At 46.0% G+C, this 24,076-nt stretch overlaps 2 protein-coding genes across 2 annotated transcripts; both read right to left on the bottom strand.

Moving 5' to 3' along the window:
- Positions 1–187: 187 nt before the first annotated feature.
- On the bottom strand, positions 188–13,082 carry LOC120405128 (synaptojanin 2 binding protein). Its single transcript, XM_039538423.1, has 4 exons — positions 12,856–13,082; positions 4,466–4,602; positions 2,212–2,307; positions 188–822 (listed from the first exon to the last, which is right to left on the bottom strand). The coding sequence occupies exons 1-4, from the start codon at positions 12,917–12,919 to the stop codon at positions 682–684; spliced, it is 438 nt and encodes a 145-aa protein (XP_039394357.1). The 5' UTR covers positions 12,920–13,082; the 3' UTR covers positions 188–681.
- A 5,211-nt stretch (positions 13,083–18,293) lies between these two features.
- On the bottom strand, positions 18,294–20,711 carry LOC120403003 (disintegrin and metalloproteinase domain-containing protein 20-like). The gene has a single exon (XM_039533651.1). The coding sequence runs from the start codon at positions 20,621–20,623 to the stop codon at positions 18,356–18,358; it is 2,268 nt and encodes a 755-aa protein (XP_039389585.1). The 5' UTR covers positions 20,624–20,711; the 3' UTR covers positions 18,294–18,355.
- Between the last annotated feature and the right edge of the window lie 3,365 nt (positions 20,712–24,076).

Here is a 24,076-nt window from a genome sequence, read left to right as displayed (position 1 = left end):
TGAAAGCCCCTTGCTACAATTCTTTGGTTCTTCATTCCTGAGCCTTCTATCCTTACTCCTTTCTCCTCCTACCTGAAGCTGCCTCCTGCCTTTCCAGGGCCAGACCACCACCTCACTGATACTGCATATTTGTTTTACATCAGCAGCTCCTCTGGGAACTTTAAGTGGGAAACCAGATTAGATGGTATACATTTCTCTAAGGCATTTATTTAATCACCCCGCCCTACTCAAAAGAAGAAAATAAAAACAGTGCGCACTCCTCTTCATTCTTGATTCAGAGAGGTTGATCACTGGTTGTAGGAGGAATGAGATGAGAACAAGGAAATTCTCAAAATAAAAGTTTTGCTCTTAAAAACACACCCACAGCCTTCTCCCCCCGAAGTCACATCTTAACAGAATAAGTATTTGAAAGTTCATGGTGTGAGAAAAGAGATGGCAAAACTTCCATGGGATCAGTGAAAATGGCACATTCGTTTACACACACTGATCTCACCTCCCCATTTACCTCCTTCCTCCGTCAACCCCACAAGAAAAATCAGAACATAGTGAACATCATCAGCAGCTTTACAAGAGGCAACAATCCTTTGTGGCATTAGTCCTGGATAAAACTGTTGATTCTCTCTTTAAATTATAATGTAGCTATGGAATATATATGCACAGAGATCTTCGGAGGGGAATCTTTCACATCCGCTGTCGATACCTCATGAAGGCCCACACTGTAACCACTGCAATGGCCAACACTGGCACCAAAATGACAGCTAGGGGAATACCATCTGGTTCTCCATCTCCTCTGTGACCAGCTGGACCATTCTGTGGCTGCAACTAAAAGGGAAAGAAGAGCATCAGTGGCAAGGAGACTGCGCACCATTGGGGCAAGACAGAAAACAACCCTATGTGAGGAATGTGTGGTTCTAGAAACACACACGACATGGTCATCAGCATACAGTACACTTGGGGCCTGGGAGGGTTAGAATGCAGAACCTTCTGCTCCAAAAGGCATGACTCTGCAACAGGAGTCAAAGAAAACCTCTATTAGCTATGAGTAGTATTGATGCTTCCATATCCTCTTTGTAAGCCAGTAACTAGACAGAAAATCAAACACTTGGGACAGGTAAGATTCCATGCAGCAGATGGCAGTGGTACATGTACGTACACACACACCACAATTAAGCATGACCTAGTCACATACTATTTCACAAGAGCTGCCCTAGTGATGGTTCAGGATGGATCAGCACTTCTTTATCAACTTTAGTGATGGCTAGAGGTGCCAGACAGCAGCGGATTTTGGATTCCTCTCTGTCTCCAGAGCTAGTACTGGTACAGTTTAAGCATCAGCAGCACATGCTTCTTTCCTGACACTACACATATGCCTCGACCCTGGAGGGAGGACAGCTAGGGATGAGAGGGGAGTTCTCTCTCCTTTGGAGAGTCTTCGGCCTCTCAACTGAGACTGCCCCAACAAGGGGAACAACGAATGTCAAACATGGTGGGGTTTTAATTGCATGGACACCTGCCCACTAGAACTGCACTGAGTCCAGCAACTCTTTTCACATAGGTACTGAACAGCCCACAGATTGTAACGTTTAATCACCAGTGACTGGGCCAGATTTGAATCAGCAGCCTACCAGGAAAGGCTCAGTAGCCAAACACCAATTTCTGTGCAACCCAGCCTTACCTATAGAACTATATTCTGAATCAGGACTTGTCACACAAGGTCCCAACCTCTTCTCCCACCATCTTACATCCCTCCCACCATGGACAACATGGCACCAGAGATTAAAATATGGGAGAAGACTTAGGACTTCATCTGACTGTCCGGTGAGACATATTTTGCCTGTTAAATGACTGGATAAGAGGGTGGGACCATACCACTCCAACGCCTCTTAGCAAAGAAAAAGATCAGAAGACTCCACCTTACTACACTTTCCAACCCCCTCCAGAGCATCTCTAAATATGATGGATGGATGGATGGATGGATGGATACTGCTGCTGTTCATTCACTCGAACATTCACTCTAGCAGTAGGGTACATTCATTACATAAATACAAACCCAATCCTCTAAATCCCCCCCACTCCAACCATTGTAGAGAGGAAGAGCAGAATTCCCAGAGGTTCAAAGCAGACAGGGATCTACAAGGAGTCTCCTACAGTCTGACCAAAACCATGGTAGCAGGGCCTCAAGGACAACTGCCAGGAGCTGGCAATACACACCTTGTGTTGAACTTTCAGAGAAACGTCGCAGCCTGCATTCCTGAACAGTTCCACAGCATCCTTGTGCAGCAAGTTCTTCAGATCCCTGCCGTTAATCTAACACAGGAATAAAAAGGAGAACTGGTAGCTGTGAGATCAAAAGTCATCTCTCAGCACTACAGAACAAAACAACAGCAGCCAGTTTAGGTAGTCAGATTAACTCTTGCATTTAGAATAATAATGACCGGAAGAAGGCACTAAAGTCACTTTCTGTTACCAGACAATTAAGCAGGACCTCCATATATGACAATGAGAGGATCCCAAACCGAAACTCCAATTCAAAGCATTGCTAAAAACTTTTCCAAGTTCAAAGTTGGTTCTGAACTTTTGCAGCTTGAGTTCACCTCTAATTCTGATATACAGAGGGTGAAGCAGGAGCTTAATACAACAGAATCCCATTTATCCAATCCAGCTATAAAATTACATGCCCATTAGCTTACCTGTCTTATTCAACCCCCTATTTACTTGAGTGGTTTTTGAGACTAAGTGGTCTGAAACATTTTTGAAATAAAAATGGGTTCTACTGTAACTGTTTTTTTTTTTTTTAAATCTTTTGGAGGAGCAGAGCAATGTCAAAGGAATTATGGTATTTTGAGGAGGAGGAAAACGTCTAGTACTGGATCTACTGAAAATGAAGTACACCACACAGTGGCTATGTCATTCTGAAACTGCCTGTAACCCCAACATTTCTTCACAAGCCCTTGTCCACACTGAGGACTAAGTCCATGTCAGGTATGAAGTTCAAAAGCTAATCTGAGTTATCCAAGTCTCTCTTTAAAAAAAAAAAAAATAAAAAATAAAAAAACACCATTAGCATAGCTGAAAACACAGTTCAGGTTATTTGCAAAGTTTGAAGAAAACAGGTTGAACATTGATTTAAGATGAAGCATGAGAAATTTTAATCCAAAGAGAAGAGATGTGGAGAAAGTTACATGGAAGCAAAAAACAGGAGGCCTGAGAGCAGGTGCCCTTGCTGGACCACTGAATGCACAGGTTGCCCTATACTGTGACATTAATCTACTGTCAAATGCTGTGGCATGGAATGCTTAACGGATGAATATTGATTAACAAATTCAACATGCAAGCCAAAATAAAAACCTGCATCTTCAGTTAGTGAACACCTTCGCCCTTTTATTGGCTTTCAAGGATAAACAACACACTTTTATTGGAAATAAGGCTTGAAAAATGGATAAGACCCATTGGCTAGGCAAATACACCAATGGAAACCCAACCAGGGGATCTACGCAAGATTACTCCCTACAATATATTCCATGGTGCTTTGTCCTGTCCAGTTTTAAATAATTCCAGTAATGAGGTTGCTACTACTCACAAAATAATGTTTCAAAGCCTTGTAGATTTCATCATCATGAAGTATCTCCTGATACTCAGCGTAAGGTGTTCTTTTGCTAAATTTCATCCCATTACTCCTAGTAATTCCTCATTGGATCTCACTGAACTATTCTTCCCCCTTCTCAGAATTTACATCCTTCAACTGCTTGTACACAGTTATTACACTGTTAGGATAAGGTACTTATCCATCACTCTTTGGTTCAGCAATAAAGTGCCAACTTACACAAACTAAGAGTGGCTTATTTATATAAGCCTAAAACTGGAACACAAGTTTAAATATATATTTTTATATAATTAAAATCCATTAAACATACAAATGATTATCGTATTTTAGCAGATTTCTTTGTTCTCCTTTTGCTTGTTAAAGTGCTATCACCTTGTATAACTGACAATAGCAACAGGAAAATCTTCAGACCACATCTAATCCACCTTAACCATGGTATTGGCAAGGAAAGCAGCCATGGTTACTGTGAAACCTTTCATAGGAAACCCAGCTCCTCCTGAGCAAAGGGTTAATAATAATCCCGATCACACTGACTAGTATGCTGGGGAGAGAAACCTAACAACTGGAAGATGGATTCTCCTCCCACATGGATATAAATCACAAGCAACTCCAGAAAAGTCAGTGGAGCTACAGTACTGAAATACCACAATGAGAGGAAAAATCAGGCTATTGGTACCATAAAAAACTTTTAGATGATCACATAGCTGTGCAAGCCCAGAGGCCAAGGAATGTTTCCAAAAAAGCAAGAAGGCAAAACTGGATGAAGATGGTCTCTGGCCCACAGAATGTCCCATCTCATCTCCTTGCTGGCCAAAGCTCTCCCTGATCCCCCAAACACATGCCTTCCAGGGAGTGACTTACCGCTAAAATTTTGTCTCCTTCCTGTAATCGGCCATCCAGGGCGGCAGCCCCATCTTCTTTGATCCGGCTGACGTAGATGCCACTGTCGTTGGCAATGTACTGCTGATCCATCCCACCCACGATGTTAAAGCCCAATCCTGAGAGACACAGGAGACAGAGAATTTCGAGTAGATAAGAAAATAGGTCCAATACATCCTTGTAGTTAGGGGGAAAAAGTTGCCCCAGTGCAGCAGTGCCTTCTCCAGTCCTCACTATCCATAACACCTTCTCATCAATAACTGTTTCTTTCAAGGAAACCAAAAGACTCTACATTTCACAATGGACCACTCTGTAGGTCTAGCTTCAAGCAATAATTAATCAAGCCTCCAACACCTTTGTGAGGCAGGAAGTATTATCCCCATTTTATAGATGGGGAAGCTGAGGCACCAAGAGGTTACCTGACTGGCTCAGGGTCTCCGAGCCCACATCACTCAACTTCCAGTCCTGTATTTAACCATGATTTAAAGTCATTGGATCAGGCCCTAGGGCATCCCTAGCTTCTGTTTGTCAAGAGGGTGGAGATGGATGGCAGGAGAGAGATCACTTGATCATTACCTGTTAGGTGCACTCCCTCTGGGGCACCTGGCATTGGCCACTGTCGGTAGACAGGATACTGGGCTGGATGGACCTTTGGTCTGACCCAGTCTGGCTATTCTTATGTTATCTTCTTAGAGTATTTGAGTGCAGAGTTTTACCCAGGGACATAATGAGTTGACAGACTTCTTACCCACTTCACATTTTATGTAAGCATCAGCAGCAACTGTGCAAGCACTTTGTGGAATCTGAAACAGGACAGGAAATGAATTCAAAGGACTAGGGTATTAAAAGAAAAGAAATGAAAAAAAAAAAAAGTCACCAAAAAATGTAAATGGAAGTTATGGCCTGATTGAGGCAGTTTGGGGTTTTTTTGTTTGTTAAAAATAAAGTTGATTACAGAACTCTGGCTGTAACCAGCCGACGGATTAAAGTGCATTGGAAGATTAAGACTTGTTGCTTAGTCTAATCCAGAAGAACAGACTGAACTCAAAGGCTGGAGCCCCATGGACTGCTAGAGCACAGTCTGTACCACAATGCAAAATATTTGTAAAGAATAAATGATGAGGAGGGAGACGATCCGGCAGTATGAAACTTGGGAAGTCAGGAGTGGACAGACCAAACATCTGAGGGACGGAAGGGAGAAAATAGTCTCCTTCTGACATGATCCTGTTACTCAGAAGCTACTCCAAGCATGGTCTGAAAGCAAATCCCAGATGCACACTTAACCAGGCTGATGCTCTCTCCTTCGATGCACTGGGTAGAGGAATATGAAACAGGAGATTTGTGAACAGAATGGCAAATGAAAATTAACTTGTCCCGCCTTGGAAGTAGCTTTTTAGCTCAGTTATATGAGATCAGAGGGTCTGGGGTGAGCTACAGCGTTCAGAGAGTGCCCCTACTGGCTGATAAATATAGCAACACTAATGGCAGCCTCGACATTCCCAAGCCTCTTTGTTCCATTTCCTGTCAGCTTCAGACAAATGGTGGAGAGGATGGAATTGCTAGCAGGGTTTGGGAGAAGCGAGGCAGTGATGTTACTAATGTTACTTGAATGAGATGCCACAAAAAGTGTGTGGTAAAAACCAAACAAGCCCACAAAGCATTTCCCATGAAGCATAATAATCCTGGAACAGAGAAATCTGTGACAGAAAACTTGAGAGGAAGTCAAGATTTACCAGAATCATCAGAGGATCCCATTCTAGTGATAGAAACACTAATGAACAATAACAAAAGTGAGATTTTTCATAGGGTTTCAGCAATCAAGGCAAAATGTAGAAGACTCATTATTTCTATCAAAGGATGCAGTTTGGAAGATGTGGAGGAGGGATATTTTTGGTGACCAGAAACAAATACAGTGGATTCCACTTATTAGCATCTCCTCTGTTGCCAGCAAAAAGTTGCTATTAACCAGCAGTTGCTAATAAGTGGAAAACAGGTTTGTGAGGCAGTAGCCGGGGAAGGAAGTGCTGGGATGTGCCTTCTCTGGTTGCAACCCCACAAACCTGCTTGCAAGTAGGACAGCAGCAGGGAACTGAGATGCAGCCGGAATGCCAGGGCTTTCCAGGAGGCATAGGCGGCAGGTTTGTATAATTTTTGGTGGTGCCCAAAATGGTGGTGCCCCCCCCCCCCCACTCCCGTCCTGTAAGCCAATATAAAATGAAGCTACAACGCATCAGTGCCACAAGATTACAAGGTTGGAGAAGGGGTAGGGGGTTCCAGGGGCCAGTCAAGGGACAAGGAGCAGGGGGGGTTGGATGGGGCAGAGGTTCGGAGGGGCAGTCAGGGGACAGGCAGCAATTGGATAGGCATGGGAGTCTAGGAGGTTTATCAGGGGACAGGTAGGGGGTGGGGTCCTGGGGGTAAGTTGGGTGGGGTCTCAGTAAGGGGCAGTTGGGGACAAGGAGAAGGGAGGCTTAGATAGGGGCTGGGGTCCCAAGGGGCAGTTAGGGGCAGTTGTCTCGGGAGTGGGTAACGGGGGACAAGGACCAGTGGTGCTTAGATAGGGGGTGGGGATCCTGGGGGGCAGTTGGGGCAGGGGTCTGGGGAGGGGGCAATCAGCAGCCAGGGGCTGGGATTCAAAGGGCTCTGAGCTGCTGGCAGCCGCTGGGAGCCCTGAGCCCTTTAAATCCCAGCCGCCCCGGCTGGGATTCAAAGGGCTCTGGGCTCTCTGCCCCTGCGGGCAGCCCAGAGCCCTCCGATTCCCGGCCGCGGCTGGGATTTAAAAGGCTCTGGGCTCCCCGCGCTTGCAGGCAGCCCAGAGCCCTCTGATTCCCAGCCGCGGCTGAGATTTAAAGGGCTCTGGGCTCCCCGCCGCTGCCGGCAGCCCAGAGCCTTCTGATTCCCCGCCGCGGCTGGGATTTAAAGGGCTCTGGGCTCCCCGCCGCAGCGGGCAGCCCAGAGCCCTCTGATTCCCGGCCGCGGCTGGGATTTAAAAGGCTCTGGGCTCCCCGCAGCAGCGGGCAGCCCAGAGCCCTCTGATTCCCAGCCGCGGCTGGGATTTAAAGGGCTCTGGGCTCCCCGCGGTTGCAGGCAGCTCAGAGCCCTCTGATTCCCAGCCGCGGCTGGGATTTAAAGGGCTCTGGGCTCCCCGCGCTTGCAGGCAGCCCAGAGCCCTCTGATTCCCAGCTGCGGCTGGGATTTAAAAGGCTCTGGGCTCCCCGCAGCAGCGGGCAGCCCAGAGCCCTCTGATTCCCGGCAGCGGCTGGAATTTAAAGGGGCGAAACCTAGCTCCAAATATTGGTGGAGCAGAGCCCCTGATTTTGAATATTCCTGGGGCTTTAGCTCCACGAGCCCATATAAGTTGGCGCCCATGCCAGGAGGCACTGGGAGCCCACGGAGCTGCATGGTACTTCTCCCTGTACTCTCCAGATTAGGGAGCTCAGCACATTCCAGCACTTCCTTCCTTATGGAGTCCCTCAGCAGGGTGCAGTTGAGAGAGCACAGGGACAGAGAGAGGTACCATGCAGTTTCAGCATCTGGGCTGCAGCTACCTGCCTTTACCTACAACTTTCCTTCCCCTCTCCTGCCCACCCATAGCCCTTATCTCCTGTGTGGTCCCAATCTACAGGAGAGTTTGCAGACCTGCTCTGCCAGAAGGAAGCACTGGGATGAGCTGAGCATCAGCAGCAAGCAGATTTGTGGAACTGCAGCCAGGTGATCTCTGCACTCCCCTCTCGGCCTGCAGGTGGAGCCTTTCTTCCAAAAAAAGTTGCTAATAAGCAGAATGCTGTTACCAGTATCTGAATCCCATCAACATTCTAATCAATGGAAGGGAATTGGTTCCCAGCAAAATGTTGCTATTAACTAGAAGTTGTTAATATCCAGGTTGCTATTAAGCAGAATCTACTGTATTCAGAACAAGTGCACGTTTCACAATTCTTCCTTTTCAAAGAAGAGAGAATCGACATTGATCTTTCTACAGGCTAAGAAAGATACCAACTGGCAAAATATTGCAAGATGAATGTATAAAATAATTTGGCATTCCATAAAATGTGATTTTTGAGCAGCATAAACAGAATATATTTTTAAATATACTGTTCTGCCATTGTAAATACTTCTTCCTGTTCAACAAACTTTTGCCAGAGATACGACCATACCCATCTTAACAGTTTGCAAGCACAGTCAACATTCATATTTAATAAAGGATTTAACTAAACAGGCACCTGAACTTTGCCAAAGAAGTGAATGATAAACTATGTGATAAGTGCTTTGATATGAGGAAATGAAGACACCTTGGACCCTACAGATTATCTTGCTATTTAACTCTATAAAATAATCTAACCCTTATAAGAAGTGTATCAACGATCATAGCTAAGAGCCAGAGGCCCTAACACAAAGACACCAAGTGCTAGCAAATAAATTCAGGTCAGAGTGTTCTCTAATGTACAAGAATAACTGCAAGTCAGCATGAGCCCCAAGGCATACATCTAGCAAGTTAGAATTTGATCAGCAGGTTGAATCATGCCCTGATGCTGACACCAAAGCAGCAGTGCTAAGACATCTGAAGCAGCACCAGGATAAGGAGTAGCCTAACAACTGTACACCAGCCTCACACACCTGAATTGAACTGGATAATTCAAGGGATATGTAGTCTTTCACCTTTTGACCATCAGATTGCACATATTCAAGGTCAGGTACTTGGATACTAATGTTATGAGCAGCGTACAAAGTCCTGGACAGAAATATTAGATAGGTTAGTAGTGACAACAAGTTGTTACCATAAGTCAATGTGAAATAACTTGCTAGACTCAGGTCATACCTACCTTCAGTAAGGAATTAAAAAAACTAAGATTTCCTCTTCCCCTCTCTCTCTCTCTCATTTAAAAAATACACACACACACACACGTCAAACCTCAAAACATATAACCTCTACTTTAAGGAAATCCAGAAAATAGCAGTGCTCTGGAACTGACTTCTTCATGGTCTTCCTAAACTCCGTTCCCCGTCAGTTCTATACAGTGAAATGTTCTTATGGCTGTAGGATGATATCACCAAGAGAAATTAAGAAGAAGGAAAAAAAAAGTTTTTGAAATGTTCAGATACCCTCAGTGAGGGGTTGACTGCAGATACTGAAGTACCACCTTCTATAGTCAGTCACTTCAATTTAGGATCACAGCATACCAGAAGGACAAGATGAGGGAAGTTTTCACTGCTGCTACCTATGAGGTACCTGTTCCAGGAATAACTAGAAGACTTCATCTTTCAAGGATGTCAAGACAGCACCTTTCACTGGAACTAGATTCACTTAGGGTACGTCTAGACTACCCGCTGGATCAGCAGGTAGTGTTCGATGCATCGGGGATCAGTTTATCATGTCTCATCTAGACACAATAAATTGATCCCAGAATCGACACCTGTACTCCACCTCGGCAGGAGAAATAAGCGGAGTCAATGGGGGAACTGTGGTGGTCGACTTGCCGCCGTAAGGACGGCCAGGTAAATCGAACTAAGATACTTTGAACGCGAATAGCGTAGCTGAAGTCGAACCTCCCCTCCAGTGTAGCCAAAGCCTAAGAAAAACAGTGGTACCTGCAACAGAGATGTGGGTGTTGCAGTCTCTGGAAAGGGTGACTGGAGCCAAAACTGGTCACCAGCCATACACAGCACTGGTATGGACTGAAGGTCTGGCAGATTTTCATTCATACTTATTTTAATTAAAGATGAGCCTTGAGCCATGCAGACCAGTTCCAGAGTCAAACCCTCCACAACGTTTGTGATGCTTTGGATTCAGGAGTTTGAGTCAGTCCCATAGCTAACTGCAGTTTGAATTTTTTATTGCATAATCTATTCTGAAGGAGGAAACAAAAAGTTTGATTGGCCCAGCACAGGGGCGGCTCCAGGCCCCAGCACGCCAAGCGCATGCTTGGGGTGGCAAGCCGCGGGAGGTGCTCTGCCAGTCGCCACGAGGGCAGCAGGCAGGCTGCCTTCGGCGGCTTGCCTGCAGAGGGTCTGCTGGTCCCGTGGCTTCGGTGGACCTCCCGCAGGCTTCGGTGGACACTCCACAGCCTGCCTGCCGTGCTTGGGGCGGCAAAATCCCTAGAGCCGCCCCTATCCTTCACTCCACTCCCTTTCCCTCCCCTTAGCTACCTACTTAATTAACCCACCAAACAGCAACAGTAAACACAAAGCAGTTAGTGTAGTACATTGTCACCCTGACCAAATTTTTTCAGAAGTGGCCTCTGATTTTGGGTGCCCAGTGTGTCCATTTCAGAAATGCAGAGCAACCGTACCGCCAGCTGAATTCCACAGGAGCTGGGGCTGCTCTGCACCTCTTGGGAAAACAGCACAGGTTTGTCTCTCAAAGCAGGAGGCACTTTTGAAAATTCTGGGCCTTGTCCGCTGTGGGAATGTGAGTCATGTTTTGCATCAGTATACAACACAGTCTTTATGCTACCAGTATGCTGAGTGAATTTGTGTCTGCAATTGACACTTCAGCCATACTATTAAATTTCTTTAAATAAAGGCTTAAAAAGAAAAGGCAATCCAAGTTAGAATCCTCACAGGCCCACTCCAGCTCCACAGGTTCTAGGGGCCCAACATTCAGCGTGTCTGAGGGTATTTTGTACTGCTACCACAATGAGTTTGGTGGGCAGTTTTGAGTAGAAAAATTGTACCTCAAAGCAGGGCCTGGTTTTTATCCTCAGCTGGAGAATGCCATCATGGCATGGATCAGGATACAAGAAACTACAGGGATGTTTCTAGTGGAGGACTATGATCAAGGGGATGGAAATTGTTGAGACAAAGTGGGAGAAAGTGCAGCTGGTTGGAGCCTAGGTTACAGCACAAGCAGCTAACAATTTTATAGGTGTTTAAAGGAGGCTACAGTTGGTGCTAAGCAGCACTGTAAATCATGTAACAGAGGGGTAGCCGTGTTAGTCTGGATCTGTAAAAGCAGCAGAGAGTCCTGTGGCACCTTTGTTAAGTCAAGATGTTTTCACCCTCCGGCCAAGTCTATACTACAAAAATCACATCAACCTAATACAGCAGACAGCCACCACAATTATTAAATTGTTTGTATGTCTGCACACTTGTCTCCTTGCATCCACAGTGCACGTCTTCACAAGGAGCACTTGTATCGATTGTATTGTCAGTGTGGAGCATTGTGAAATGGCTCCTGAAAGCCAATAACAGGTGACACAGGCACTGCATTGACCTAACTACATCGACCACAACTTTATGCTGCTCGTGGAGGTTAGGTTACTAAATGGGCATAGAGAGGCACTTACATCAGCAGGAGCCAAATTTAAAGTGAAGACTCTTCCACTGTGTAGCACTGACCAGGCCTTCATCTAGACAAAGCTAAAGGCCTGAATTTTTAAAAGGCATTTAACCACTGCTGCACTCCATGTTGTGCTAACTGATTTAGAAGCCTAAAATCCCATCTGCAAATGACTTAGGTATTTAGGAATCCCATTGATAGTGCCTAAATCCCATTTGGAAATGAGATTTAGACTCCTAAAATCAGTTAGGCATCACAACACTCAGTGCAGTAACACTTAAATACCTTTAAAAACCAGGGCCAAAGTGCTAATAATTAACAAGCAGCAGCATCTCTCCCATCTCTTCAAGCAAGGCAGGACTACTTCACTGCTGGCTGCATTATCTTACAACTCTAGGATTGTTCTCTCCCCACCCCCCCATGCTTTCATTAATTGATCAGTAGCACAAATACACAGTTGTTCAACACCAGGGCTTCCCATTCAGCCTTGCTTTCTATGTTTGTTTTTATCTCTTAGATCGCCCTTTGAGGGGAAAGAACCCCATTACAGTTTAAAGTCAGTATCTGGTTAAACCTCAAGTACCCCATAGTTGTTCTTTTTTAAAAAGAAAAAGCATACTTGTATTTCCTTGGAAGAAAATCCAGCTGTATTCTTTTCCCCTGCCCCAGCCCCTTTTAATTGTGGAGATTTTATTTATAGACTTTTTTTCAGCTGCAGCACAAGCCAACTCCACTGTAGGAGGCCAACATAACTGAGCAATTAGCAAACTCCTTTAGAGGCATATGAATCAAAGTGCAATGCAGTGTTAACCCCACCCCGAGAAAAGCTGCAAGTACGTTTGAAAAGCAAAGTTTTGTGGGTTTTATTAAAACAAAACAAGACAGATTCCTTCTGCCTAGATTTGTCTTCCACACGGGAAGGTATTTGCAAATGACTTTGCTACTAGAAACTAGCGCCAGGATTACACAGGCCTCAGGCCGGACCTTCCCTGGCAGCTGTGAAACCAAGTGAGTTACACAGAGCCGGGCTGCACGCCAGATCACAAGTACCCAGATCCAGCAGACCAACCTCCCACCCCCATCTTTAACTCTGTACCTGACGGTCCTCTGGTGAGATCAATCACTTCCTCCAAAAGGACCCAACCCACTCCTCCGTTCATGTTGCACTGTTTTAAAGCTCACTCTCTTTGTCTGCCTACCACCGCCACCTGATTGCCCTCCTCTCCGCAGTTGTTGAAGGTGAAATAATCTCCCGGGCCTGAAGCAGCAGCCGCTGCTGCGGCACTTTCAGTTTCATCAGCCTCTGAACAGGGCGGGAGGAGACCCTGCTAAGATCTCTGGGATTTGTAGTGTTATCTGGAATTACAACTCACTTTCATTCTTACTGGTTTCCTTCTACAGCGCCCCCACCCCATGTGTTTCGTGAGGTAAACTAACCGGATACCAGGATCCGAACCAAAACTACCTTCAAATGAATCTGCCTCTGGATTTAGTGGTAAATTATCCCAAATCTTCCCCATCCTGCAAGTTTAATGTGTTCATTTTAACCCTATTAAATATTTTACATATATTTACTGTATAATTTTCAAAAATCAATGAATTAAGCAATTTTATACAGGAAGGGGCTAAACAAGTTTTTTAAAGGGTTTAGATGTTGTGACTTTTTTCCAAGCTTTACAAACATTTCAGTGTCTTAATTTAAACCATTGTTTTCCCAGGGAAATTTTTAAAAAATGTGTCTAAATTGAAGCCTGTGATATTAAAAAAAACTACACTTGTTTTAAAAAAAATTCTGGGATGATCAGGGAAATATTTAAAAAACAAACAAACAAATATGCAGATCAGAACTCCAGTAGTGCCAGAGCCACTCAGAACTTGAACCTCAAAAACATCAAGTTCTGTTCTAAACTTACAACTCATAATTTTCAGAGGGGCTCCAGGTGAAGTGAAATTAGCTCTCCCATCCTTAATTTTAACCAGAAGGTTTTCAAAGTCAGGTTCGAATCCTGAAAATGAATGCATATGTGTGGATCCCTGCCCCAGAATCTGCTTGAGCAGCTCAGTTTGCTTTTCTCCAGCTCTTACAACCAGTTAAAGTAAAGGGCCTGGACCATCTTTCACTTAAGGCCCAAATCAGAGCTCACTGCTGCACTAGCGCCAAGTCCTGTGAATCTTACCATTCTATTCAATTCTGTTCTACTTAGGCCAGTCGTCCCAAACGTGGTGCCCACGGGCACTATGGCACCTGCCGGGGCATCTGTGTGTGCCCATGTACTGTCCAGCGGATGAGCATCCGCCGAGAAGCAGCGTCATCCATGCTGCTGAATATTAGTGAAGATTAGCTTACTGACTCTTGATGCACATTTTTGTAAAGGCTGTGAGCAAGTGAAACTAGGATTTTAAACAACAAAACGATCAGAATCTCATGTTTTAATGGCGTCGCCGCCAAAATGCCGCTGATTTTCAGTGGAGATGCCTATTGACGTTGCCGCTTGTTGGCGGCATTTCGACGGCGACGCCTATTGACATTGCTGCTTGTCAGTCGCATTTCAGTGGATGCTCATCCGCCGGCCACGGTCCTCAGTGGCTCATCGTCCAGCGCCCGCCAGACAAAAAAGGTTGGGGACCACTCACTTAGGCGATTATTCGGGGCCAACCACCACTATTGTTAATTATTATTGATTTGTATTATTGCAGTATCTAGGGGCCCCTGTCATGGACCAGGACCCCACTGTGCTAGGCACTGTACAAATACAGAGCAAAAAGCTGATCCCTGTCCCAAAGAGAAGAGACAAATGATGGAGACAGAAAGACAGACAGGACAGCACAACAGTGAGACGATAGTATCATACCACAGTATATTGACATTGACGTTAATGAAAATTGAATAGAGTGCAAAAATATGGAGCTTTTTAAAAAAAAATATGGAGCTTCCATTAGCTCTAGTCTGCTGAGAAAAACATTCGGACTTTGCAAAGCATGTTGCTAAACTTTCTTTATTTACTGTGGGTTATTTATTGATTTACTACTTCTTAGTATTGCTTTCTTTACTAAAATTTGAAATAATTGATAAAGTTTAAATACCATCCTCCTCAGTTTAAGGTGCACCTATTGCGTCTCTAAATTAAACTTAATAGCATGACTGGGTGGCCTTAGGTGTCCTTTTAATTCTGAGGCTTTCTCAAGAACCAGAGTACCAGTGTCCTCCTTGAGTTCCTTTAGATGTTATGTGATGCATACACACTGACAGTAGGAGTCTGAGTGGACCCAAGAGAGGTATATAATTATGCAAATGAGAAGCTCACAAAAAAGGCCATGGAAATGTTAATATAGTTAAGTAAATTCATCCTTAATGTGTTACAATTAAGTACTCCACTCAGAATGTTGCTTGAAGACAGTATGAAATGGCATTTGGGATGAGTGGCAAGAGATAAACTTTTGAGAATCAGAAATAGTTGTCACAGAAGCACCTATACTTAAATATTTTGAAAATTAATATGGACTCTAAGATCTCAGTCTATGCAAGTTTATATGGTTGGGAGTCATGTCTTTGCAGGATAATTGGCAAGTGGCTCCTGTTAAACTTGGTCCCAAGATATCAGATTTTACAATTACGTTTTTATGTACGAAAAGCTCTTTTGGATACCTCATCAAGCTTTCTAAACTATATTTGTTATATTTTTCCTCTCTCTCTGAAGGCTGTATAGTTGGACTAATGATGTTAACGCGGTTTGACTTTACAGGTGGAGAGACAGAAAAATAATCAGATACAGTCAAAAGATACAATGAAAAAAAAAATCTCTAAATTGCTTCTAAAATAGTTTTTCTTGTACAAAACATGTGGCACATGGAGGGTATGTGATGATGTGGTCTGCTATGAAGGTGTTATCAGCACTTGAAACGATCTGTATAACTGACTCATAGTTTTATCACCTGTGTGCATTGCAACCATCCTAAACTCATGACAATTAAACATTTAAACCAAAGTATACCATTTATAACCCCCTATTTTAGGCAAATGCCTTTTTGGGTTTCTGTCCAAAATTGCAGAAATAATTTAGAGACTGGCACCTTCTCTTTTCCCCCTCACTCCTGGCCAGCTCAAGAGAAGGGAGAATAAGGAAAAGAGCAAAAGAAAATGTAAATAAACAAAATATGAAACAGTAAAAATGTTATGTATCTGCAGGGTTCTAATTAGAGCAATATAGGGGAGTTAATGGAAGTAATGTTGAGGCCTGAAGGTGCTGTGACAGATTTGTTTGGGGAGCTATCATATGGAATGTTGAGGCATGAATGTTCCTGGGTAATTCAGCTCAAAGGAGAGATGCTAAAGAAGGAAGTAGACGTAAAATTGCTTAGGCAGAGTAGCAGTACCTAGACCCTGTTTTTCTCTCCCAAGTTGATCTAATCAGTTGGAACTCCACTAACTCAGGGAGCCCAGAAGAGGAAATGGTCTGATGTACTGGATGTTAGCTCTCATTAGTATTCCTTTCAAAGGCTGCCCTGGACTGGAGAGTGCTTGCTTCAGAAGATCCAATCAATGTCATCAATTTCCCATTCCCAACTTCTATATGGTAGTTAGATCCACTTCCCTGTCATAGCAAGACAGTTTTTCCTGACTACACCTACATTTTCAACTTCCCTGCAACAGTCACAAGTTCATGAAAACTGAATTAATTCATACTTTAAATTATCTCAGATTCAATAAAAAAAGTTGCATTCAAAAATTCTCCATGTTCAAATGTCTGCTGTTGGGATCACCTTGGCCAGTTGATGTGCATATTTTAGGCCTCTCGATAGAGAAGAGACTATAAAAAATTCCAGGGAAATAAACTGCATGAGCAAATCCTCTGAAGCCTTTAACATTCAACAAATTCATATTGAGAGGCAGGATGGTCTTGTGGTGAGCCCTAGATTCAATTCCCAGCTCTGCCACTTATGCCAGTTGTGACTGGAAAAGTTTGGCTACACTTAATCTGTGCGCAAGGGGGGTGAAAACACCCTCTGCAGCTGCTGGCCATTGCCAGCGCGCCAAAGCGCCAGTGTGTAGCCCAGCGCCCAGCGCTGCGCCCCCAGTCCCTGTCCGTATCCCCAGGCTGGGGGCTGGAGTACAGCGCTGGGATTTCTCCCAGCGCTGGCGCTTTGACTACACTTAGCACTTCAAAGCGCTGCCGCGGCCAGCGCTGCCGCGGCAGCGCTTTGAAGTTTAAGTGTAGCCATAGCCTCAAGTGCCTCAGCAAAATGGGGATGATAGTAATAATTCCTTTCTCCCACCTCTTGTCTGCCTTGCTTATTCAGCTGATAAGCTCTTTACAGCAGGGACTGTCTTTTCTTATGTGTATGTGCAGTACTTACTACAGCAGGCCCTGATATTGGTTGGAATTATTTTAGTGTTCACAAGACCAAAAGGGGATTGTATTTGAGCTTTTCATGACAAAAGAGCGTCAACCCTAAGCAAGTAAAATGTAGAGTAGGACCAAAATTTTCCAAAAAGGCTGCCTAAATGTATACCCGTATGTGCATATTGAAGTACCTAAATAAGTGGCCTGATTTTCAAAAGTCCCTAGTACCCCATAGCTTCCATTGGTTCTTATGACACTTGGTATTCTGCACTTTAAAAAAAACCAGGTCATTTACCCCACCACAGTGTTGAGGATACATGTATTATTTAGGGGTGCGAGACTGATAAGTATTTACAGGGGCCCCTTCACTACATTAGGTAGACAGAACTCTGTTAAATCCAGTGAGAGTTTCACATGTGGCGAGTTTATGAGATCAGGCCCCACTATTAAAAGACCCTATGGGACAAGGACTTTGAGCCAAATTCTGCTCTCATTTATATTTTTGCATGCTCATTAAATTAATCCCATTGAAAATAAGGAATCCAGTGCTTCTGACCCAGCCACACACAAAAGGTATTGGAATGTTCCCAAAAAAGGATATTTTTGTGAAATGTTGAGCTTGATATCAACTAAACTGCTGATCGATTTCCAAACATTCAGAAGTTTATCAGCTGTGAACATGGACGTTAGATCTCTCCAATCCCATGAAGTGAAAAACTTCCTGTTGCAGAGTGCTGGCAACCCAATCTTAAAAGAAATACTGCTCTTGGTTAGAGTCATGGTCTTTCTCCTTCTGCACATCTGCTCCTGGTTAGGATTTATGGTCCCTTCTCCTCTCCATAAACACCTGCATCTGACTGGAAGGCCTGCTTCCCACCCAAGTCTGAGTGAGTCACTTCAGTGAATGAACATAAAATGGCAAGAACAATTTTTTTTTATCTTTTGTTGCATGTGGAAGTGTTCAAACCATTTCCTCCTCTTAAAGAGTAACTTTGCACAAATTACTTTACCACACTGTATCTGTTTACCTATCAGTAAAATGGGGATACTTTCCTACCTCACAAGGCATTGTGAGAGTTTGTTTCTAGAGCATTGAGATGAAAGGGGCTATATAGATACTCCTAATATTTTCTTAACGCCCTGAGTTTAGGCAGAGACCAAGTCCTTCAAGACACAATTTAAAAAGGCTATATCAAGGCTTAAGACTGAATTTATTCTTAAGAGGTAAATATATTGTTTATACATTATTTAATGTTACAGAAAATCCCATGCTTTCTCTGTGGACTCTACCACAGGTTTTGACACAGTAGCAGTTGTCTCATGTGAGCGACTGGGAACTCCCTTTTCATCACTGGAAGCATCTGCTTGCTGTGTTGGGTGGAATCTGGCCACTGATGTTCTAAGCCATCCCATTAGTGCAGTTTTATAATATACACAAAGCCCAATCCCAAGAACAGCAACAGCAGCAGCAGCAGCAAGGACTATTGGTATTCCAATAGCACCTCCCCAAAGGGCCTTCACAGGTGGAGGTGGTCCACTGTCAATGCTTCCTCCATATCCTTTATGTTGACAGTCTGGAGGTGCCCAGCCATAATTACAATGACAGTTTTTATAACTGTTGCATATTCCTCTATCATGGCACTTTGTTATATTACAGTCATAATTCAGGAGTGACACACTGACACAACTCGTGTTAACACAAATCTTGTCAGGACCACAAGATGTGCCATCTCTCACTGCTCCAATATCAGCGATATCCATCCCATGATGATAGTCTGTACCCCAGCACCAGTTATTATCAACTGGAGTTTGAAGTATGGTACTATGGTTCTCCAAAGATGGTATTATTTTCATGTTTTCACATTGGACCCTACCACATAAGGTGTCTTCTACTTGACATTTCTTATATTTAGGATCACTATTAAGACCACAATTGCCAAACCGGTCACCTTTAGTATTCAATTCTCTGAAACAAACTAATGGAGCAACCTTTGCTTGTTTACCAAAAATCATTTTGCACTGTCGATCATGGCTAGAGCAGTTTCCACGATAGCAGTAGGCATTGTTCTGGCATGGGGCTCCATCTTGCACATATACATCCTTCTGGCACCACTCTGAAGTCCCATTGCAATATTCAGGAAGGTCACACTCATCAGTACTTTTTCTACATAGTTTTCCCGCTGGAAGTATCTGACAGTCTTCACAGCATTCTCCAAAAGCACAAGCTGCACCTGCGCTCAATGTACAATTGGGTTGGCAACAAGGATCCTTTTCACAATTAAATTTTGAGCCACAGTCACACTGCTCTCCACTTTCCACCACCTTGTTGCCACAGTACTTGAGTGTATAAACTTTCTCCGGTGCTGGAGGCTCAAGCAGACACTGTGCCTGAGTAGTCATTAAATTGAAATATTGGTTATAGCTGCAGTTACTGAACAGATCAGTGATGCTGTGGTACGCAGCCATGATGCATCTTCTGCGCTTACATTTACAATAATCACCATCATGGTTCATGCCGAGGTTATGGCCCAACTCATGAGTAAAAACAATGGAAAATGAGTACAACTCCTCAGCCCTGAAAGAAAGAACGGCTGACGCCCAATGATGAGAACACACTGTTCCTACAAATGCTAATCCAAGGGTAATGCCAAACCCTTTATACGTGACTAAGTGACCTGCATCATGGGGCAGCCGTGGATACAGTTCCCCTCTCCTCCAGTTGTTAAAAGTGCCAAGCAGTGCATTTATGGTATCACCAATTGGGATAAGGTTGTTTTGTGTCCAGATCTCCAGCCCCACTATAAACAAGCGCACCCCCAGGGGATCGTACATCGAGTCTCCTATATTGACTATGTCTAGCAATTGCTGCAGGACGTTGGTTTCGTTGCTGCCTGACTGGACGAATCGTTCATTCTCCACCACGAAGACGACTTCCAGGTAGCGGGTATGTGTCCACCAGAGGCGCTCAGGCGCTTGCCTGGCCAACAGGCCCCTTAAGCCAGGGATCAAGGCTGCCTGGCGCTGCAGCTCCTGGTCGGTCAAGCCGCACCGCAGGCCGGCGGCCCCCTCCTCCACCCGGTACAGCACGTGCTGGAAGGTGGCGGAGTCCGGCACGGGCTCGATCTCGTAGCTGCCCTGCGCCGTGCGCAGCACGCCGCGGAGCCCGCCCGAGCAGGTGCTGAGGGCGGCCAGCGAGGCGGGGCTGCCCTGCACGTAGCCCTGGTAGAAGCAGTCGCGGCGCACGAAGGGCTGGTCCCGCTGGAGGGCCCCGCCCGGCCGGTAGGTGAAGAGGGCGAAGTGCTCGGGCACGAAGAGCCGTTTCTGCCTCAGGTGCACGACGCGGCCCCGCCCCTCCACCTCCAGCAGGTAGGAGACCTCCCGCGGGTCCTGCCCGGCGCGGGGCGCCAGCAGCCGCGGCACGATCACGGCGTAGGAGCGCCCGCCGGCTGGGGCCGAGCCGCCCGCACCGCCCACCAGGCTCCCCAAGCCCAGCAGCACCAGCCAGGGGCCGCCCGCCCCCATCGCACCGCTCCGCGGGCGGTGCCTAGCTCGGGCCGCGGGCCTGAAACCGCGGCCGTGGCCCCGCCCCGCCTCGCCAGGGAAGCGGCTGTGGGGCTGGCCACGCCCCTTCGCGCGCGCCCCCTTGTGACCGTTGAGAACCAGGCGGGCGTCGGTTGAAGCGGGAGGGCAGTGCCGGGGGCAGGAGCGCGGGGAGGGGCCAGCCACGCCCCTGCCCCCACCCAGTTGTCATCGGGCTGGGCTTTGGCCCCGCCTTCACGAATAGCCCGGGCTAGCTCCAGGTGTCAAAGCCTGTTTCGCCCCCCTTGGCTCTGCCCCTCAGCGCCCCTCCCACCCCTCAGCCAGCTCCCACCGCCGGGGAGGGGGCACCCCGCACACTGGAGGGGCTGGATCAATTTGCCGTTTGAAAAATATCTCCCCCCTCCCCCCATAAAAATAGCCTTTAAATAACAACCGCCAATTCCAGCTGCAGGCACAGGCGGGCTCACCCTGCACAGCAGCTCAGTCCTGGGCTTGAGGATGCTCTTGCCAGCACAGGACACCCCCAGGCTAAAGAAGAAAGAGGATACTGACAAACCTAGCAGGGGGGCTAGAACAATGTGTATAATGGGGGTGCTGAGAGCCATTGAACCAATCTGTGAACCCAGCATATAGTGGAAACCACTCCAAGCCAGCAGATGCAGCAGGACCCCCACCATCTATTAAACTTAGTGAACTAAATTAATCCCTAGTGCAACTCCGGAATGGTCAGTTGTTTTAAATCAGGCATTAATTGGGCACAATGGCTATACCATATACGTATGGATGCTTCAGCAATGCACCAATATCTTCATACATGTATCCATGGGCAGCCAGTGACCTGGCCGTTGGGGGAGGCAAGCCCCTGGCCCCACCCCTTGTGCCCATCTGCCCCCCTTCTGCCCTCCCATGCAGGAGCCCAGAGCACCCCCAGCGCGGCACCCAGCACCAGGCGGCCAGGGGTGAGGCCCCAGTCCCGGTACCCTGGGCGGTGCAGCTAGCCGGCCCGGTGCTCCGGATGGCAGTGCTCTCGGCCCCCAAAGCTCCAGGCAGTCAGGTGGCACGGCCAGCCCCGATGTGCCAGGCAGCAGCACTCCCAGCCCTTGGTGCTTCAGGTGGTTGGGTGGCACGGCCAGTCCCGGTGCTCCCGGCCTCAGTGCTCTGGGTGGCAGTACTCCCAGAGTACTCCCGGTGGCATGGCTTCAGCACCACCCACATGCGGTGCCAGCCCAAGGCACTCTCCCAAGCCCTCCCTCCCGTGCAGGGCTGGCGTTGCCCATCACCCCCCATCCCAGCATGTTCCTCCATGCCTTGCATAAGTCATACCCAACTTTTTTGGCAAAACTATGCATTTGTCCAGTTTGCTCTTGCCAACTGATGGTTAGTTGGCAAAAGCAAAATAGGACAAATGCTCACTTTTATCAAAAAAGTTGGGATGGCCGGGATAGGGTTTAAAAAAGGGACTGTCCCAGTGAAAACGGGACATATAATCACTGTAGGGTAGGTGGAGAGGACCCAGCGATGGAGACAAGGCCTTGGGAGGAAGAGGCGGAGAAGGAAGTGGGGCCGGGAGGGAAGAGGTGGAGCAAGGGTGAGGCTTTGTGGGGGAAGAGGTGGGGCCCTGGGGGTTCAGCAATTAGAAAGTGTGTGGGGGGGGCGCGGCTGAGGTAGTCCTTAGCCCTCATCGTCACCCCAATGGAGGCGAGGAGGAGTGATATGGGCTGTGGGCTGCTTTTGGGGACTCTGGTACCCCCATAGTGAAGGTGGAGGGTTCAGGACTCCCCACAATAGCCTGGGTTCCCTGGGGGGCTCCTACAACTGCCCGGCTCTGACTTTTGGCTTGGACAAGGTCTCAGGGGGAGAGGACAGCAGGGGCCAGGCTTTCCACACTTCTACTGAGGTTCCAGCATCTTAATTGCTGTTCCACAGCGACCCCTTTTGTACATCAGAATTGAAAATTAGGTCAGATTATGTATTCTGGAGTAAATATAACTCAGGTCACAGCAACTGTAATAGCAAAGTGCTATTATATAACCTAGACTGAAGGGCAATATCTCTAGTACTCTTTTTAAATTCATCTTTCTGCTAGGTGAAGCCTCGCATTAGTTTATCAAAGAGTCCCTTACTCCTGGGGCAATTCTGCACCAAAACTTTAAAAATTCTGCACAAAATATTTTAAAATTCTGCACTATTCTATATATTTTGTCAAAATAATGCAATATAATTACTCTGGTTAAATAAATTACCAAAATAATTGAAAACTACAATACCACAGATGGAGAATGGGAGTGGGGAGCATTGGAGGAAATCCCCAAACCCTCTTGACTAATAGTAATGTAGCTAGGTTTGACCCTTTATTTCTAGTTATTAGTCAACAAATATATTCAGCCATATGCTCAGTGTTACATCATAGGCAACTGAAGAGCAAGTAAGGGCTGGGGATTCAAACTCACAATTTATATTGGCTACTGACCATCTCCAGAAGGTCAGTAGCAAACAGTTCATGGAGCACCTTTTCATAGGAATTTTTTTCAGTCCAAAATTTAGACCAGTTCTAATCACTAAAGCACCATAAGCTTTTATAAGGCCATATTGTCCTTTACACCACTGTGGCAATGTAAAGGAGCCTTAAAACTTCTATACCTGTTCTATACTCCTAGGGGAATTCACAAAGACAATGGGGGGAATTCACTAAGCAGGCAGGCTGCTATATTCTGCTCTGAGGGGAACAGAGTTTGCCCCATGCTTACCTCCTCAGAAACACCCCAAAGTCTTTCCCCTCCATGCAAAGTGTGCTGCAATAGCAAGCGAGAGGAACAGAATGTATATTTTTCTCTCTCATTCATAACTACCCAGCTCCCCTGCCCGAATTTCTGGGGCATCTCTATGAGCTGCTCCTGGTGCCCAAACAAACCTGCCTACGCTGCCGGGGATCGGTGCATGACTGCTCTTGTGCCTTTTCCTTTGCTTCCCCGCCAGAAGTAATTTTTCTGCGGGGAAGCAAAGAAATCCACAGGGTACGTGAATTCTGCACATGTGCAGTGATGCAAAATTCCCTCAGGAGTAGTCCCTGATAAAGCCCTCTGCCAAATTGGTGGGATGCATCACCTGCAAATGTTACTGATTGCTTTCTACCTCACTTTGATATACAAGCCTACATATAACACAAAGATTAGTTCAGCTGTTGAACTCATAGCTGATTAAATGTTTGGTACTGATGCGGGTGTAGGAGACTAAATTAATGATGTTACTGTGCTGAGCATTTACAGTAAATCAAGGTAGGGTGACCAGATGTCCCAATTTTATAGGGACAGTCCCAATTTTTGGGTCTGTTTCTTATATAGGCTCCTATTACCCCCCACCCCCAGCCTGATTTTTCACATTTGCTGTCTGGTCACCCTAAATCAAGGTCATATCAAAGAGATTACATAATTGTGT

The sequence above is a fragment of the Mauremys reevesii genome, linkage group 4 (assembly GCF_016161935.1).
Source record: "Mauremys reevesii isolate NIE-2019 linkage group 4, ASM1616193v1, whole genome shotgun sequence".
Lineage (NCBI taxonomy): Eukaryota > Metazoa > Chordata > Testudines > Geoemydidae > Mauremys > Mauremys reevesii.
The sequence above is the reverse complement of the archived record's forward strand: the minus strand, read 5'-3'. Positions and strand labels throughout refer to the sequence as shown.